This window comes from Rhipicephalus microplus, chromosome 9 (assembly GCF_043290135.1).
Source record: "Rhipicephalus microplus isolate Deutch F79 chromosome 9, USDA_Rmic, whole genome shotgun sequence".
Lineage (NCBI taxonomy): Eukaryota > Metazoa > Arthropoda > Arachnida > Ixodida > Ixodidae > Rhipicephalus > Rhipicephalus microplus.
The window spans coordinates 23,781,201-23,799,693 of record NC_134708.1 but is presented as its reverse complement, the minus strand read 5'-3'; the positions used below and the strand labels follow the sequence as shown (position 1 = coordinate 23,799,693).

Below are 18,493 nucleotides of genomic sequence, written 5' to 3'. Positions count from 1 at the left end.
ATATGACCCTGAGTGATACCTGGATGGCGTTGCATACGATGGAGGAAGAAGGGGTTAAGTCAGAAAGGCGTCATATACGACTATGAAGGAAACGTTTAAACGATGATAGCGAAGACGATGATGGAAATATGACGACACGTGCATCGATAGTACACAGATGGCAGTGAAGATGGTGCTGAAGATTGTGATGGCATGACATCAAAGATGTGGCGCGAAAAAACAAAGACAGTAACACAAACAACAAACGATGACAATATATAATAGCAAAATATTAAATAATTACTAAGACGAAATTATCCACGATGACCCATGCTTACGCATTTAACTTAAACGACGTGAAGACGAGAACCACCTTGTTATTATTATTTTGTGCCTTCTAAGTCAATTTGGTTTATGAGAGATGATGGAGATGGGGATGAAGTAGGTTTCCTGTGGATGCAGCCTTGCAATACATGCAGCCAATCGCCTCTCCCAGTTTTTTTCTTTCAGATTACGCTGTAGTTAAAGAACCGCAGGGGCTCGGAATTCCCGGAGCTCTCCACTACGGTGTCTCTCATGATCATAGATGGCAGTTTTGGGACGTTAAACAGCAGATATCAATCAATCAATCAATCAATCAATCAATCAATCAATCAATCAGTCAATCAATCAATCAATCAATCAATCAATCAAGACTAGGCTAAAATAACTTCCCTTTGAAACGCGGGCTAGCTACCAAGTGGTCGTGGTATGCATCCAATATGCCAATGCGTAATTGTAGGGTAACCCATCCAGGTGTGTCACTGTTAATTACTGCACACTTCTTCTGTACATCGCTAATTATTTAACGAACGCGTGCGAGAGCCACAGTACTTTAAATGCAACTCGAAAAAAACACCAATTATAATGATCAATCAAGTTTCAAGACAAATCGCAAAATCCTAAAATTCACACATGTTTATTCCCTTTTTGCGCAGAATTTTTTCGACCTACAACAGAAGTGCATGCATAACACTGATAGATAATTAAGCGTAAATTATCGCGAGAACTTCACTAAAAGAGCAACCTGCGCGAGTGGGCGGTAACGTATAAGCGACGCAGACACTTATGTCATGATCTTGCCTCTGTTCTAACTCGTTTAGCAATGTAGTCTGTCTAGCCTCCCCCCTCCTTTCCGAGCGAAGAAATTCTTGCATATCATTTCAGAGAATATGTTACTCGTCGGAAGCTGAAGGCCGAGTGACTTCGCATATTTCATCTGGTGCTACTGTCGATGTGACTCATATGAGCATTCAGGGACACATCTCGTGTAAAAAGCGTGAGCATGTTAGCGTCTGAACACTGAAATTTCTGCCAAAGCAGAAAAAAACGATACTTGGCGCGAACATGTGTGCAGTGTCAGCACCCGATGCTGCACGTAATGATGGCTTACACCAAAAGCACTTAACGAATACGAACTATCGCACTTGGGAGCATCAACTAAAGAACGTCTGTATGTGGTTAATCAGCTTGGCAGCGTGACAGGTTCTTCAATATAAACAACGAAGTGTTCATTGCCGCAATTTATGTTGTAATTGCTCAACTACCGACGCGATGATCAGAATAATTAACGACTGAATGCTACCTTGCCGAGAAAATGAGAAGTTAGGAAAAGCTGCAGAGCTAGCGTTCAAGGAACAACGGTGCAGAAATACTTTATATTTTAGAAAATAAGTGTAAATTTAAAGGTTCGTTATCTTCGCAAGACACAACAATAATGAGAAATAACTGACATCGATGCTAATGAGAGTTTACGGGATGTTTTAGAATGAAATTGTTGCGTAAATGCTAAAAAACTAAATTCGACGAAAAGAAAGCTTGTCGCTGCAGAGACAGAACCCACGAACTTCTAATAACGAGTCCAATGCTGTGGCCATGGTCATCCCTCGCCCCCTCCCCATTCATAGGGTGTATATGTGCGTTTAAAAGTGGAAGTGCCAGTTAGCGCCACCAGTTGGCATTACGACTAGCTTGGAGTTTCTAAATTTTTTACCTGAAGGGGCTTTATAATAGTCACGTGTTTGTTACATTTGCGGAAGCGTAACGTAAAAACTTTAGTAGACGGACGGACGGACGGACGGACGGACAGACAGACAGACAGACAGACAGACAGACAGACAGACAGGCAGGCAGGCAGGCAGGCAGGCAGGCAGGCAGGCAGGCAGGCAGGCAGGCAGGCAGGCAATGAGTGGGCCTAAAAAGTACACGGCGTTCTAAACCTACCGAAAGCATTCCTGCTGGTTTGCGCGTCTATGCATCAGCAAGAGTGATATTGTGGCCTCAAACTTTGCAGACCTACGAGGGCACGATCCCTAGATAATCACACGGCAGAAGTTCAGATTAAGCTTGAGAATCGCTCTCTGAATTTCGTGCTGACTTGTTGCGTCCCCGCGATCTCCGACGACAGTGCAGCTCTGGCCGACTGCGCTCGCCCTATACGCCATCTCCTGACGCCAACAAGTGCTCTCGCCGATTGGTGCCCCGTCCCAGGTGTCCGGCGACCGTGTCCTTCTTTCCTATCTCCTGTTAACTCCCCTCGTTTTCTGTCGTTCGCTGTCCCTGTACCTCGCTCTCCCCTTCATCTATCTATATACCTTTTAATCCTATCCTTTTAATCCCTCCTTTACCCCCATCCCTCGTGAGCTACTGTTGAGGTGTCGCACTATGGTGCAGACTGTTACGGGGATCACTTTTTTCTTCTTTTTTTTAAGAATCACATAACAGTAAGCTTGAAGCGATGAAAAACGTTTGAACTCGAGTTGTAGCTGGAGCCTTCGTTTCAACGAGTGGCTAATCTTTCGTTAACCAGATACCTGCTTAGATTAAAGGTGAGATGACTTCTCTATTCATACGGGTAGTTTTGACTGTATAGACGACGGCACGTGCTGTAATAGGCCATATCTCACATTGACTAATCAATAGCGCACGCGGAGAACTTCGAGACTCACTCATGTCCTGGCCGAAGACAGAGAAGAACACGATCAGAACCTATCGCGCGAATCTCGCTGGAAAAGTTTCGCTAGCGCCATGAACAAGGCCAGGCTATACCACGAGGGAGAATTCTAAGAGATCTGGGGCGGTGTGTGGATAATCTAATAATCCCCGTCGTCGGAACACCGTCTGCCTACCTTTGTGGCGTCATTCACCGTGTTGGGATTTCTTACCTACTCCATCGCGGATTACCTGGCCAGGAAGGCGTGTCGACGCACCGGCACGGTGCCAGTAACTCTTAGCGCACGCTGCGCCGTCTAAAACAGAATTCGATTACGCTTAGGTACGACGAACGCGTCCAGATTGCACGGGCATATGTAGACTGTGTGGTGAAGACCCTAGCACACGTACGCTCTCTATATGTCTACCTCAAGAACAGTGGTGGCACCGTTTCCAGCTTTATCTTTTTTGCTATCTGTTTGCTTATTGTACCGGTTTAATCAGAGATTAGTCTTGTGCGAGCTAGTTCTTTAGCACAAGTTCTTTCTCTCTCTCTCTCTCTCTCTCTTTGCACCTACATTTACCTCGATAACAGCGCTCGCCCTGAATCCAGCTTTATCTTTTCAATCTGTGCGCTGACTGTACCCGCTTAATCAACGCACAGTTTGCACGAGAACGTATTTTGGCACAAGCTCTTCCTATGTGCGCACCTATGGTGTACCTCAATAACAGTGCTGACCCTGATTCTGGTTTTATCATAATGTTATCAGTATACCCCCATATACCCGCTTAATCGGCGCACAGTGTCGCGCGGGCTCGTGCTTGGTGGGTCATTATCCACGAGGCTAAAAAGAGAACGTGCTTCAGAGAGAATCCGAAAGTAAATGTGACTCATTATCTCGAGAGAAAGAGAACGCATTTGAGGAACGCGCGAACGACGAAAGAATGGAACCGTTTCTTCCTGTTCAGCGAAACATTTTCGTGCGTACCCGGGTACCTCCCATGCCGGCCATTTCTGCTTTGCATACATGAACAATGGAGTGGTTGTTGTGTGTCTTGAATGGGAAGAGGAGTTGGAGGGAATGAAAGGAGAAGAGGAAAAAGATGTAACAAAAAGAAAAAAGTGTCTTTGTTTCGCTTTGTCTTTTTTAGTAGGGGCACTTTTCTGGCGGGGCTTGAGATTCAATAGAGGGGCTGTGCAGAGACGTAGAGAGTACGAATGAAAAAAAAAAAGAAAACCGGAAAATTGTCTCACAGCGGAAGAACTACAACGGTTGGTTTCGGGTCATTCAGTAGCGAGAATAAAAACCTTCCATTCCTACTTCCGGTGCTAAGCGTGTACGTGGGAACCGAAAACGTAACTTTGAGTACAGACCATCGCAGGAATAAAAGAGAGAAAAATACTTTCCGGGAAAGTTTGGGTGACCCTGTGATACAGTGCACGTTAAAAGGTGCCTCGGAGTAAGACGGGGGTGAGATAGATGTACGTATGAAGTATAGGGAGCTGGAACGTAACTTCATCGGTACATTTAGGATCTGCATTTTTCGGTGGTCGTTTAAGAGAGCTATAGAGACAGTAATAACAACCGGAGCAATTCTTTGCTTGAAGACCAATAGATCTGCAAGCCTTCGGCCCAAATTGCGTCCGCAGTTAGCAATTAGTTTTGTTGTTCTTAAATTAGACGAGATCAGCAATCTTGCAACATTTCACTTCCACAAAACACAAGTGTGGCGGAAAAGGCAAAAGAAACTTAGTAGCACCTTTCGGTCACTCAGAAAAAAAATAATCTGTCCTGCTCCAAACCCTGAAAACTGTACAAACTGCGAAGTACAGGTAATAATAATTGGTAGGGTTTAACGTCCCAAAACGATAAGATTACAAAATACACCGTAGTGAAAGAGTGCGAAAATTTCGACTACATGGGGTTCTTTAACGCGCACCTCAAACCTAAGCTCACGGGCCACAAGCATTTTCGCCTCCATCGAAAATGCGACCGCAGCATCCGGTATTCGACCTTGCGATCTGAGGGCCAGCCGCCCAATGCCTTATCCGCTGTAGACCACCGTGCGTGTTGCATAGCAAAGCTGAATATTCAACTGTATTTGTGAACGATCACCTCGTGTTCCGCCCTTCTTAAGTTGAGGAGTACCCCGCATTCACGTGTATATCACCTCCACTTTTCTTTCACGTAAATACGTGGCCTACAGTCGTCCGCGGTATGAAGGTTATCCTTCGCTACAATGCATACCCATGTTGTCGCCGACAGACAGACAGTACCGCTAACCTATTTACTTATTTTGTTACTTGAAGCGCGACGCCAAGCGATGACATAATACAAAAGGCCACCAGAATAAATAGCTCAGCTCTTGAAACGCACGCTCGTGCCATAACACAGGTTAGTACCGTGAATATGTGTCTTACCTGTAGGAGTCCATATTTGATCTCGATGTCCAGGAACTGGTAGTCCCTAACCTCCTGCGGTAGACATTGTGGCAGGCGATCCTCAAGGCAGTTGAGAATGTTGGCCAGGCTGCCCAAAACTGGTTCCGTGGCAAATGCCAAGGTTTCACTGTAAAAAAGAAAGACATTAAACGCATATTTTGACGTTGGACGTTTGAAGATAAGACACTGCTCTCTGTATCTTTTCGTAAGATTTATTTGTTCTTTTCACTGCCTTTGCGTATCAATAGCTAAGCTTTCGCTGTAAGCACGAAAGTTGACTTCTGCATTTTTGTACAGTACGTGGCATGATGCTGCTAAGCCTGAAGATTGAAGATGTAGAATTCGGATAAGGAATTAATAGAAGAGCTTGGTAGTGGTTTTTTCAACCACTGCTTATGATGTATCGCAGGAAGGTACAGCGATGGCGAAACTTGCAATGACGTTTACTTTGCTGACCACGCGATGACTACGGAGTACCATACGAGGGGAGGAGGTAGAGGAGGGAAATGCAGGAAGGTCCGGTTTACTAACGTGCACCGGGGGAAGGAGATTGAGGGATGAAAAGAGAGAGATAGGTAAAACGAACAGGTATTTGGTTCATAAGGTCTAGCTCAGATTTCTCTAGCAAATACGTATCAACATACTGCGGCGTACAAGCTCCAATTTGACAACTGTTGATATATATTTGAAGGAAATTTTTAACGTTGAACCCATAGTTAGGTTTTGCCGAGTAGTGGAAAATATGGAATGTTGATAGGGATTGCCGAGAATCCGTAAATAAAGGTAAACAAATGCAACATGTGCAGCTTTTATATGAATAAAATTTCATTAAAAAATTCCAGCGTCCAGCAGGACATCGTTAGCCAGACCCTTGCTGCTGCCATGTCTCAAAAGGTTCCCAAGATCGGCTAGTTGCAACGAGGCAGTGGACGTCCTCCTGCCGCGCATTCACTGATTTGCCAATAAAGTTTTCGAAGTTCTCCAAACAAAACGACCACAAAAGATACTGAAATTCTGCCAACTGCATAGTCGTTAGTTTGACGAAAGCAGACACTTATGACGAACCACGTTAGATCAGAGACGCTGAAAATGCAACAAGTTGTCATGTCATCACTCTTTCGAATAGCTCTCGTAGACCAATCTCTAAATTAGGCACATCCTTAGCGTAGGCCGTTAGCCAATGGCAGATTAGCGGCGCATGACAATGCAATCTTTCCATCTTCATTATCCTTAGCGGGAACACGGCCTGATTGACGCAAGCAAGGGAGCTTGGACGGCTTTATTTTAGAATCGCATCGCTAACGTTGGCATTCTATGGCGCCATGGCTAGAGAACCGGAAAGCGCAAGATCGCCAGTGAAGAAAACAAAGATGGCGCCCGGCCGTGGAACGCCCAGCTGTACGGCTCGCGCTTCCCGCTGGCACCATTTATGGTTCAGCCACCTGTTTCCTTTACTCGGGTGGCATAAGACTACAGTATACTTCAGCGTAACTGACGAGACGTCAAAACTAAACGCACCAACTGTAAGCGATTTTCGCGTTGCCCTTGCAAGCATACGCGAGACGCGGCTGGTTGCCGTCAAAATCTTCACCTAATTGTGCGCGGGTGGTCCTGCGAGTCAGCGCCGTGGGACGCAGCCCTAGTTGCGAACCAGGTGAAGGTAAGCGCACGCTAACAAAGTGTACGCTCGTCTGCGCCCCACCATGTACTATAGGCAGTTACTTCTTGCAGACGTCAACCGGAAAAAAGCTCTTCAGACGAATCATTTTATTTTGCGGTTTACCTCACGAGTGGGATAGTGTGGCATATGTCGAAATTTTATGGTTCTTCTTTTTCCTTTTTTTTTTGCTGAATTGCTTGCCGCAACGTTATAGTTCAGAGAATACAATACAAGCAAAACTATTCACGAACACATGCGGCCTGTTCTACCGAGGTGCGCTAAACGGAAGTGACGTCCTGATGAGCAACAGTCTAGCACGTGATAGGCCCTGTCTAGTGCGCCGGGTGCACATGCATTTACCCTAGTCCCGTTTTCCTGTTTTCAACTTGCAAACACTCAAAGAGCACATGCATTTACCCTAGTCCTGCTTTCCTGTTTTCAACTTGCAAACACTCAAAGGCCCTAACGCACAGAAAAGTGAGCACTCAAGCATAGCGAAAGATTTCGGGCTGCTGTACATCATTTCAAATCAGGTGCATTGTCGTTGCACGTGAAAACGCTTGAGGCCCTTGCAATTATTATGTGAGCCCTAAAGGAACACAGGTGGCCGAAATTGACAGAGCCATCCTCTACGGCGTCTGTCACAATCATATGCCAGTTTTGGCACATTAAACCCCAGCATTTATGATTAGTGCACGAGGTGTAGGGAAGGGCGCGTGGCTGTTGCAAGCGCCGTCTCACAGCTCCGCGACGTCTGTGGGTGGAGTGACGTGACAAACGCCTACACAAAACAAAATGACGTGCCTGCCGAAAATACGTCCTATAAGCAGTAGTACCTTTCATCCCGCCGACGCAGTTTGCTTGTAAAGTTCGCTGTTGCTTCGCTGAATGGGCCATCGTTACGCCAGACTGGTTTCCACATTTACTTATATCCACGCGCCGCCTTTTTTGTGGGACTGCTTGTTTCAGCGCACTCCTAGTTTCGAAAGCTATACTCCTACGCGCGCGACATTTCAAGCGTAAGGTAGCAAATTGGGCTATAGTTGGAACATACTCATCTCAATCAGCGCACAGAAAACAAGAAACGGCGCTTGCGTCGTGCACTTTCTTGGGTTTTTGTTGTTTTTTTTGTGCGCTGATCGTGATGGTATTTCAAGAGTAGGTTTATTCTGATGGCATGCACAGCGCCCACCATTGATTATTAATAAAAACGGATGCGTCAGTTATTAATATCTGGCGTTCAAGTCCCAGAACCTTGATATAATGATGAAAGACATCGTACTCAAGAGATCCGGAAAGTTAGACCACCTGAGGCTCTTTAACGTGCACCCAAATCTAAGGACACGGTCACCAAACATTTACCTCCACCAAAAATGCAGCCGCTGCAGCCGCGATACAATCCCGTGACCTTCGGGTTATCATTGACGCGCCGTAATCGCTAGACCACAGCGACTGGGTGAATGTGACAGTTCCAACGTGAGTAAGAAATGCACATGACGAATTCCCAAGAAGGAAGGAAGGAAGGAAAATAGAGGGAAAAGAAAGGCAGGGAGGTTAACCAGCCTATAGGCAGCCGGTTTGCTACCCTGCGCATGGGAGAGGGATGGGGGAGATGAAAGATAGAGAGCAGAGAGGGAAGAGAGAAACAGCACATTCGGCAGCACACGCGCGCACACTCAGTCTTAGTCCAGTCTTGTCTTTCGCGGTGTGTGACGTTGCTGTTACAGTCGCTTGTTCAAGTCCGTGTCGCGTAGGAATTCCAAAGAAAAGATTCAATAGGTAACCCAAGCTGAAGTTTGGGCGACATGCTCGCGCGGTCGAGATAATCGATATTGCGGACAGACGTCGCCGGCGAAGGCACTTTGTGAGCTTATTCGGCAGCGGTGGCGGCAAGAGAAAGTGTGCACATGCGCTCCCGATTTGGCCCGGAGATAGTCGGCGATAGTTACATTGTAATTCACCACGGATGCGATTCGAGAGCCCTGCACGTGCGCCGAAGCGGGGATGGCAGTGCTGCGGCGAAAGAGCACGCCGTCGATATTGCCAGTCGCGGTAAGAACAGCGCCGCTGTTCGACGTTGCTTTTGAAGCGTGTAGAAGTGGGGTCAGGCTCATCGCCGACGACCAGCCACGGTGGTCTAGTGGTTATTACGCTCCTCTGCTGGCCCGAATGTCATAGAATCGTGACCCGGTGACGGCAACCGCATATAAATGTAGGTAAAAAATACTGAAGACACATGCACTTAGAGTGAAATGCATGTTAAAGAATATCGAGCGTTCAAAATTTACAGAACCTTGGAAACTACGGCGTCTCTCATAATCATATCGGTGGTCTTGGATTTTGAAAAGTTCAAGTGACTGTTAAACAGAACATAGAAAACAATTCATGATAAGCACACGTTCAACAGGTGGCCGTAGCGCGCATATATATTAATATCTGAGATCTTACGTCCATAAATCACAAAAATAATAAGAGGGACGCCGTAGAGGAAGACTCCGGTAATTTCTATCATTCGGTGTTTATTAACGTGCACCGACATAACGCAGTACTAGGGCCTCCGCCCTCTTCGCTTCCATCAAAATGCGACCCCCGCGGCCATGATCGGATCGGCGACATTTGGGTCAGCAGCTGAGCACGACAGCCATTCATCCACAGAGGTGGCGATGGTCATGCTACCTGTCGGTATTCGATGATATTGCTGCAAGCGCACTTGAAGGCGCGTATCTCTCTTTTTTTCTTAATTGTAACTGCAGAAAAGCCCGGAGGGTTAGAGAAACAAAGCGCACCCGTCGAACGTAGGCGCTCATGCATATTCACTAAGCACATCCATCTTTTCAATAATCTAGCCCTAGGCAAGCTTCTTTCGAAAGTTTGGGTGTAGGAAGAAAAAAGTCAATAAATGTAAGAACTTCGTGAAAAGAAGCGGCGTGAATGAAAGCGTGCTTTTCTTGAGCACAAGAAGGGCCTCCACTGGTGCATGAGAATATGCATGCTAGTGGGCAGTGAGTGAGTGATTAGTGCATGTTCGTCAGGCGTTCTCGTTTGCCACATGCACAAACTGCTTGCTTGTGCCGCAAACATGCGTATGTTCGTACAGCACAGGCGTGCGTGCGCCCACGTCAGCGTGTTCATTAAGCGAAGAGAGAGGGAGATAAATAGAGAAGAAAGACAGGGAGGTTAACCAAGCTTGGCTCGGTTGGCTACCCTACACTTGGGGTGGGGGAAAAGGAGAATAATAAACGGAAAGGGACAGAGAAGAAGAGGAGTAAGAAAGAGAAGCATAAATAGTCAAGTACTATCGTGAGCAATATGAGCTCGAACACGCGAGCCCGGGGCAAATAGCCTCAAAACCGAGACAGCGTGATAGGTGGATGGCGCTGCCGAAAGATGAGGGGAAAAGAGGGGTGCTCTTTCACTTACTGTTGGCACTGCCTTTAAAAAAAAAACGGCTGCTGATTGCGTGGCATCGGCTACGAGGAATGATAACGCAAAAAAAAAAACTTCGACGAAAAACAAGAAATAAAAAATTGGCCATGTATCTGCATTTAATCTGCAAATGTTGTCGAAAGACAATAGTCTTGCGTGTGAAGGGAGTGAAGAAAACATTTTTTTGATGTTCTGCTCAAGAAAATTGGGGAATGGTATTCTGGAGGCGCTGCGTTAGAGTGCCTCGAGCGTGCAGCGGAGGTGAACGAGCGCGTCAAGTCCCGTCACACATGAGACATGAGCGCCATCTAGCAGTTGCTTTTAGAATTAAAGCGCGTGGCGCTGAGACGGGTGTGCGCACCCGCCTCAGATGGGATAAGGTGCAGAACGCAAGGCGACGGGTAGGTGCCACCACCGTCTCGTCTTAGCAAAGCGTTGGAAACACTCGCCTTTCCGTGCAAGCGTTGGATGGCTAGCGCAGCGTGATAAGCGCTACGGTCCTTAAAGTTACTTATGTATGCCTTTTCTAGTAAAAGGCGCACATGCAGAATATTTGCGTGTTGTTATGGTGCCCCAGACACGCGCAATAATTGCTTTTTATTCGACGATTGTACAAGTATGAACGCTGAACCTTGAGCAACATAGGTGGGCGCTGCGGATGGGGTCGGCCGTTTGAAACACCCGATGGTGTTAAGAGTGGACAGACAGACAGACAGACAGACAGAGAAAGAGAAAGACATACAAACAGACAGACAGACAGACAGAGAGATAGACAGACCAAAACTTTTGCGTCGAAAGTCCCCAAGAAAGACTATCGTCTTTAAAAAAATAGGACGAGTGTATCGAAAAATCCCCAGACAGCATCAGCTAGATATAATACAAGCATTGCCTGTACATAGCGGCTGGGTACGTCACAGGGGATATCTCAGCTGCTACCATACTCTGATGAGTCACTCCGTCGGACTGGGTGTGTTGAAGTCAATTCATATCACTGCTAAGAGGTCCCGGACAAGCCCCCGATTTGAAGCAACGATATCGAGGTGGGAGTGCCAAAAGCTAACGGAAGCGCGGAATGCTTTCCACTATGTTTCAGACAGCGGCCGCTGCAAATCAACCGATGTAGGGTTTGAGGTTTATTCTACACGCGCTCTCGTGTTCGAACTCATATTGATCACCATAGTACATCCAGAGCTAATAGTTTAGAGGGCACCCTAGATGCTGATACGAAAATTTTGTCGAAACAAAGTTCCTCGACAACTGGAAGTGAAAGAAGCATTCCATATTAAGCGAACGAATGACGCATGTGTCAGTGGGGCATCGGTGTATCTCACAGGCAAAGAGTTCGCATATCGTCTCAGCACATATGTCGTCAGGCCCCGCCACTGTGGTCTAGTGGCCAAGGTACACGGCTCCTGATATACAGGTCACGAGATCGGATCCCGGCTGCGGCGGCTGCATTTCCGATGGAGGCGGAAATGTTGGAGGCCAGTGCACTCAGACTTGGGTGCGCATTAAAGAAGCTCCAGGTGGTCGAAATTTCCGGAGCTCTCCACTACGGTGTCTCTCGTAATCATATGGTGGTTTTTGGGACGTTAGACCCCACATATGAATCAATCATGTGTCGTTACGTTATACGCTATGTAACTTTTTAGATGAAATCTTAACTGTCCTGCGCAAAGTTCATATGTTCATCATCGTTTGTTTCATTGCTTTCACGTTCATGTGTTCAAATAAAGCACTTCAGTGGGTAGTTGGCGCTCACCTGTGTCCCTTCCGTATTCGTCAATCTCGTACTGTACCAAAAAAATACTGTCTTACCAACTATCCTAACTTTTAATACTATTGCAGTTTATAAACACCAGGAGAGAAAATCAGACGTTGAATATTCTCGCCCATTTGGCAGGGAGAATTATACATGATAATAATTGTTGTGGTTTAACGTCCGAAAACCACTATATGATCATGACAGGTAGATTGCCACTATCCCTCAAGAGGAAGGTATATAACAGCTGTATCTTGCCGGTACTTAGCTACGGAGCAGAAACCTGGAGACTCACAAGGAGGGTTCAGCTTAAATTGAGGACGACGCAGCGAGCAATGGAAAGAAAAATGGTAGGTGTAACCTTGAGAGACAAGAAGAGAGCGGAGTGGATTAGGGGACAAACGGTGGTTAAGGATATCATAGTTGAAATAAAGAAGAGGGAATGAACATGGGCCGGGCATGTAGCGCGTAGACAGGATAACCGCTGGTCATCAAGGGTAACTAACTGGATTCCCAGAGAAGGGAAGCGGGTTAGGGGGAAACAGAAGGTTAGGTGGGCAGATGAGATTAAGAAGTTTGCGGGTATAAATTGGCAGCAGCAAGCACAGGACCGGGTTAACTGGCGGAACATGGGAGAGGCCTTTGTCCTGCAGTGGACGTAGTCAGGCTTATGATGATGATGATGACGATGATGATGATGATGATGCTGATGATGATGATAATCATGAGAGACACTGTAGTGGAGGGCTCGGCAAATTTCGGCCACCTGGGGTTCTTTAGAGTGCACATAAACCTAAGCACATGGACCTCAAGCATTTTCACCTAAACCGTGAATGCGGCCGTCGTTGCTGGTATTCCATTTCGTGATCCGCAGATCAGCTGCCGAGTGCCTTATAGACCACCACCGTGGCAGGTGACAGGCAGAATTTGAATTGAATCTTATAGCCAGTTCTAAAACGCACTCAGGACATTTACTAACTATTTGGACCGAGTGTCGTCACAAATTGTTGGGAATTGAAGTTTCCTCAATCTTTGCGATATATGAATTTTTCGATGCCAGCTGCAAGCGTTGGTAGATGCGTGCTCGTCCACCTTATTTGGAACACTAGTTGGGGGTTACCACAGGCTGCCGAAGGAATCGTGGAATAGGAAGCACGAAGTAGCGGTTGCATTTCAGTGAAGATGAAGTGCTAGAAACTTGTATAGTTATGATTGGGTGCCCGCTAACGAACCCTAAATGGTCGAAGTTTTCGGAGCCCTCCGCGACAGCAAGGCTCAAAATAATATCCTGGTTGGCGCGTAAAACACGAGATATTATTTATTATAGTCGTCTAGGTCCTCTTCTTAGTAATATTACTATAATTACTATTAATAATATTGTTATTATTGAACAGATGCGTGCGCTCGTCAGTGCGTTTTAGTTATCGTAGGATCTGTGCGCAAGCTCGTTCGGATCTTCTTTCCTTTAATGAGGATTGTTTGTTTCTTAACAGTGCATGCATGCATGTGGGCAACCATCAATAGGAAAATGTTTCGCAATAACCAAGTGCCCGTTCAACCTCTTTTTACTGGTCGAAACGGACCGTCTACTGCGCCCACTGAGTGACCTTCTGCGCGGCTTCATGTGAACCCGTTTATTCGGTTTTCCTTCTCTTTTTTTTTGCACCCTTCGCAGTCCTCACCTTTTATTGAGAATTCCGCTTCATTTCAATGTTTTCTAGTTATTCGCTTCTTTGATGCTTGCATAATCATTTCTATTTGCGTTGTTCGACGCAGAAAGCGCTAATCATAAGAAAGAAATGGCTCCCGTGTTAAGGCCTTCTCTTCTACCATGCCCATCTAATTTCTAGACAGGCCCTACGCTTCTCGTTATTATCTAACACCCAGCACTGTTGTAGATGGGCTCACTCACACCTCCCAGGCTGGACCACACGCCACTTCAGCAGTGGTCGTACTATGTTGATCATGGTTTCTACGAAGAAAACTTGGGTTTGGAAAAAAAAATTGGCAGCATATCCACGGAGTGAATGATGGAGAGTGGGGCAAAGCATTCGTCCGTTCATTAGTTCTTGCTTCTGTCCGTCCATGCGTCCGTCTGTGTGACCGTCCATGCGTCCATCCGCCCGTCCACGCGTGCGTCTGTTCGTGAGTCCGTCCCTGCGTTCGTCCATGCATCCGCCCCTGCGTCCGTTCATGCGTCCACCCATGCATCTGTCTGTGTGTCCGTTCGTCCATCTATTCAACACTCCAAGTACCACTATCTCACATCTTTTCATCATATATTCCTCATATAGAAACACCACCATCCAGCGGACATTCCAAGGACTAAACGGGAGGTTGCACACGCACACTTTCTTTCGGCTTGCGCTTCTGGTCTACTTCCCACCTTTAACCATCTCGAGTTCGTGGTATATACTAGTTCATTGTATTCATTGCACTGCGACTCAACGCTCGCTGAACCTTTCTAAAAATCAAGGAGGTTACACCTAGCGAGTATAACGTAGCAACCTTTTCCTGTCAGATAGTGCTCAATGTACATGCCAATGGCTGCTAATGGGGATTGCAGCGTGCGCGTTCACTAAAAGCCGCATTCTCCTGTCTCTCATTCCTCATTAGCAGCCATTGGCATGTACATTGAGCACAATTTTTTATTGTTCAACAACGCACTCAAAAAAGTCTCTCACCGGTACCACCTTGAAGGTCAAAATGTTATACGTGTTACATACTACAACGGCTACGAGGGACGAACGAGTGTAGTTATATAGAACTTCGCCCCTAGTAAAGTTCCATGTGGGAACCTGTGTATTATAGAACACGTGTTGCAATGATCACAAAGTACGCGTTTGGAATAGGTGGGTAACAATTTCGAGTACGAGGTATACTCTACCATGGGAGAGGTAAAAGCCATCCCGTAGGCCTATGTTTAGGAAAAGTGAGTGAGTATTTAAAGTACTAGGTACTCTACAATGGGAGAGCGTTAAGCCGTCCCGTGAGCCTCCTAGACGACGTGTGTTGCACTAACCAGACTTGTCGAATGCGACGACGACTCGGTGTGCGAGAGCTTGCATCAGGGACTGTATGGAAATGCCACCATTAAATGTGCCCCGGTGAAGTGTCTGTTGTGTGCGCCATTTTTCAGTAACTTATGCTCGGTTGATAGCGAGCTTGTCGGTGATCAGCTGGTTATGATGTGGCAGTGCGATCTTTTATCAAAGTCATTTGTAAGTTTCTGTTGCCACGTTTCGCAATTGATTAGATACTAAGGCATGGTCATTGATGTCTGTAGCAACGGAAGGTGTTAGCAGCTATCTGTAACAACTGAAGCGCTGATAAACGCGTCGATGAATATACCGTTTCTAGCATGGAGGAAGGTGGGAAAAAAAAGGATTAGAAGAATGGAAAAGAAGAGAAAAAAGCAAAGAGACAGAGAAAAAACCAAATAAACATAATAGGTCAAAAATAATCAAATAGCTAAGCAACCAGCTTTGCTGGCCCCTTCTTGAATTACAGAAATGGCCCAAAAATATTTTTCCATTCATAAATGTTTGTTCCAAGTCAATTACGATTAAAATTCAACCACGTTGTTTGTGTGGGCGTTGCCTTGGCCTTTCGATATGTTTTGATTCACCGCAGGAGTTCCCAGTCTAAGTTATACTCTGGGCTCTCGAAAGAATAAATATATATATATATATATATATATATATATATATATACACGGAACACTGTCGTTGAACGAATGGTAAGTCGGTTCTTATTTTGCTGAGGTGAACAAAGCGGGGTTTTTTGTTTTTCATGAATTCTATAACTGGGAACGACGAATAATTGCGTGTTGGAGAGCAAAAAAGAACACTTTCACACATATGGTAAAATAAAGCGCCTCTACGGCTACGTCTGAGGTTTACCTCATTATTTGATTATGGTATTGAATCGTCAAACGCAAAACAGAACTTTCTTTTTTAGAGTATTTTTTTGAATGTCCGAACAAAAATCGAAAAAAAATAGTAGGAAAAGAAGTAAGGAAGGACGATTGATGTGCGTGCATTAGTTGCATTTTTGGAAGCGTCGAAAATATCAAAAACATAATATATTTCAAAAAATAACATATTGTTCGCATAGTTGATATCAGCCGGTATTCGTGAATGTACGTTTCTTGTATTTTCTTGCAGCATTCGTTTGTGTGAACGTGTGACCGCTCACCGAACCACTCAATAAGTCACATTCAGAGAGCGCCGAACGCGGCTCTACCTGCCAGGCAGCGGCGTTGCCAGGAGGTGGAACACCCGACCCATGCCCTCCTCCCCCCCCCCCCCTCCTTGACTTTCTTGTGTGTTGTTTTACTCGGGCATATAGGGTACAAAAAGACACTCGACCACGGATGGACGTACATGCCTGGCCGCCACATGAGATAACGTTGGTTGCCCCAAAACTCCCCCTCCCCCCGTAAAATTGCTGCCTACGCCTCTGATACCGGGCGAATAACCTCACCTGTTTCTACGCACAGCGTTTCAGAAGCGATAAGCGCTTGCAAGCACCTAAGGACCGATATGAAGGGCCATAACGAATTCTTTGAAAATGTGAGAGAATTTTTAGATTTTATTTGTCAGCCGACAGCGATGGCCGGCCTAACGTAGCAGTGGAGCAGACGAATGATTGCGCCGAAGGAAGGACACAAGAAAACAGGCGTCGAAACCGTTGCAACCTCATCACATCACGTGATCACACCAGCGATATAAAGGTATGACGACAGCACCCGAAGTGCCCCGCCGCAGTGGTCCAGTGGCTAAGCTACTCGGCCGCAGGTCGCGGGTTCGGATCCCGGCTGCGGCGGCTGCATTTCCGATGGAGGCGGAAACGGTGTAGGTCCGTGTGCTCAGATTTGGGTGCACGTTAAAGAACCCCAGGTGGTCGAAATTCCCGGAGCCCTCCACTACGGCGTCTCTCATAATCATATGGTGGATTTGGGACTAGCACCCGAAGTTAAAATTCAAAGCCCTGCAAATGCTGAGAAGGCGGGAGCCATCGATGACGGGGCAGCGGCTTCGCGTTGTTTTCGCGTCCCTTCGCGCTTCAGCGCGCGTTGGCGCTGCTTGGATGGTCGCTTTTCTTTCTCGGGGCGATCGGCATGCGATCCTTCCCACAGTGATCCCGAAGGGCAACTGCTGATAAACAGAGCTCGCCTGATGTCTACTTCGCAGAGACAACGGGGCAGAACCACTGGCGGGAAGCGCCACCGCCGAGTAACGCGACACTTGTGAAGGAGATAGGCATCGGTAGTGATGATGGACAACCACGGCGAGAGGAATGAAGGGCTGACACTCACGAAAGAGGTTGTTGAAGGAGGCCCGTGTGCTCAGATTTGGGTGCACGTTAAAGAACCCCAGGTGGTCGAAAGTTCCGGAGCCTTCCACTACAGCGTCTCTCATAATCATATGGTGGTTTTGGGACGTTAAACCCCACATATCAATCAATCAACGAAAGAGGTTGTGGTGACTGGGCGACGGGCTACTGAAGCGAGACAACCGTGGTACCTTTACTTAGTCGTGTCCGTAATGTTGCCTTCGTCCTGGAGGTATTGAACGCTTGACGCTATTTCACACTACATGACGGCGCTCGTGGAGTAGCGGCGCAAGGAAAAAAGTATGCGCAACTCTGCTACCAGCGGGAGCATACTCAGGAACCCCCGGATTCTAGAACGTTCCTTCTCTCAACACTCCACCTTTACTTGAGAAAGCCGATGGGAGTGCCATCTCTAGTCACGACAAGTCACTGCATATCAGCAATAATCTGCTGCGATCCTTGAGTAGCGCAGCGTCCTTTTCAGCCGAATGGGGGCGCAGTGCTCAACTCTGTCAAGTGAAGGGTGTAAGTCGAGTCGAGGAGCGTTTGTGAATACGGGGGTAAGCGTCCCACTCTGTCTACGGAGGCAGTCAGCCGGAACCTGGCAATGTACTGTATTGCTGCAAAAAAAAAAAAACAGAAAAAGAACAAAGTAATAAGACGGTGGTGAAAAATGACGCGTTTTCCAATAACCGCATGATCGATGGTGCTGTTCGGAGCACTTTTAAGCGAGCTCGCGTGCCGCACTTTTCCAGGGCACCTGTTGAAATGTTGGACGAATCTGACGAAACATCCAGGTGCTTACGCGGATAAGAATGTGGCGCATATGCGAAGCAAAAAGCGAGCGAGCCTACAAGTGGACGGCTCTGCTGCCTCGAAAAGGACAGCGCCATAAAGATTCGCGCTGCGGCATTTC

At 46.6% G+C, this 18,493-nt stretch overlaps 1 protein-coding gene across 1 annotated transcript in view; it reads right to left on the bottom strand.

Moving 5' to 3' along the window:
* Positions 1-18,493, bottom strand: part of bma (SCY1-like protein bma) — a 136,020-nt gene that overhangs the window by 67,530 nt on the left and 49,997 nt on the right. Inside the window, exon 4 of the mRNA XM_075873323.1 lies at positions 5,372-5,519. Within this exon, the coding sequence (XP_075729438.1) occupies positions 5,372-5,519 (148 nt within the window). The remainder of the gene's footprint in view (positions 1-5,371; positions 5,520-18,493) is intronic.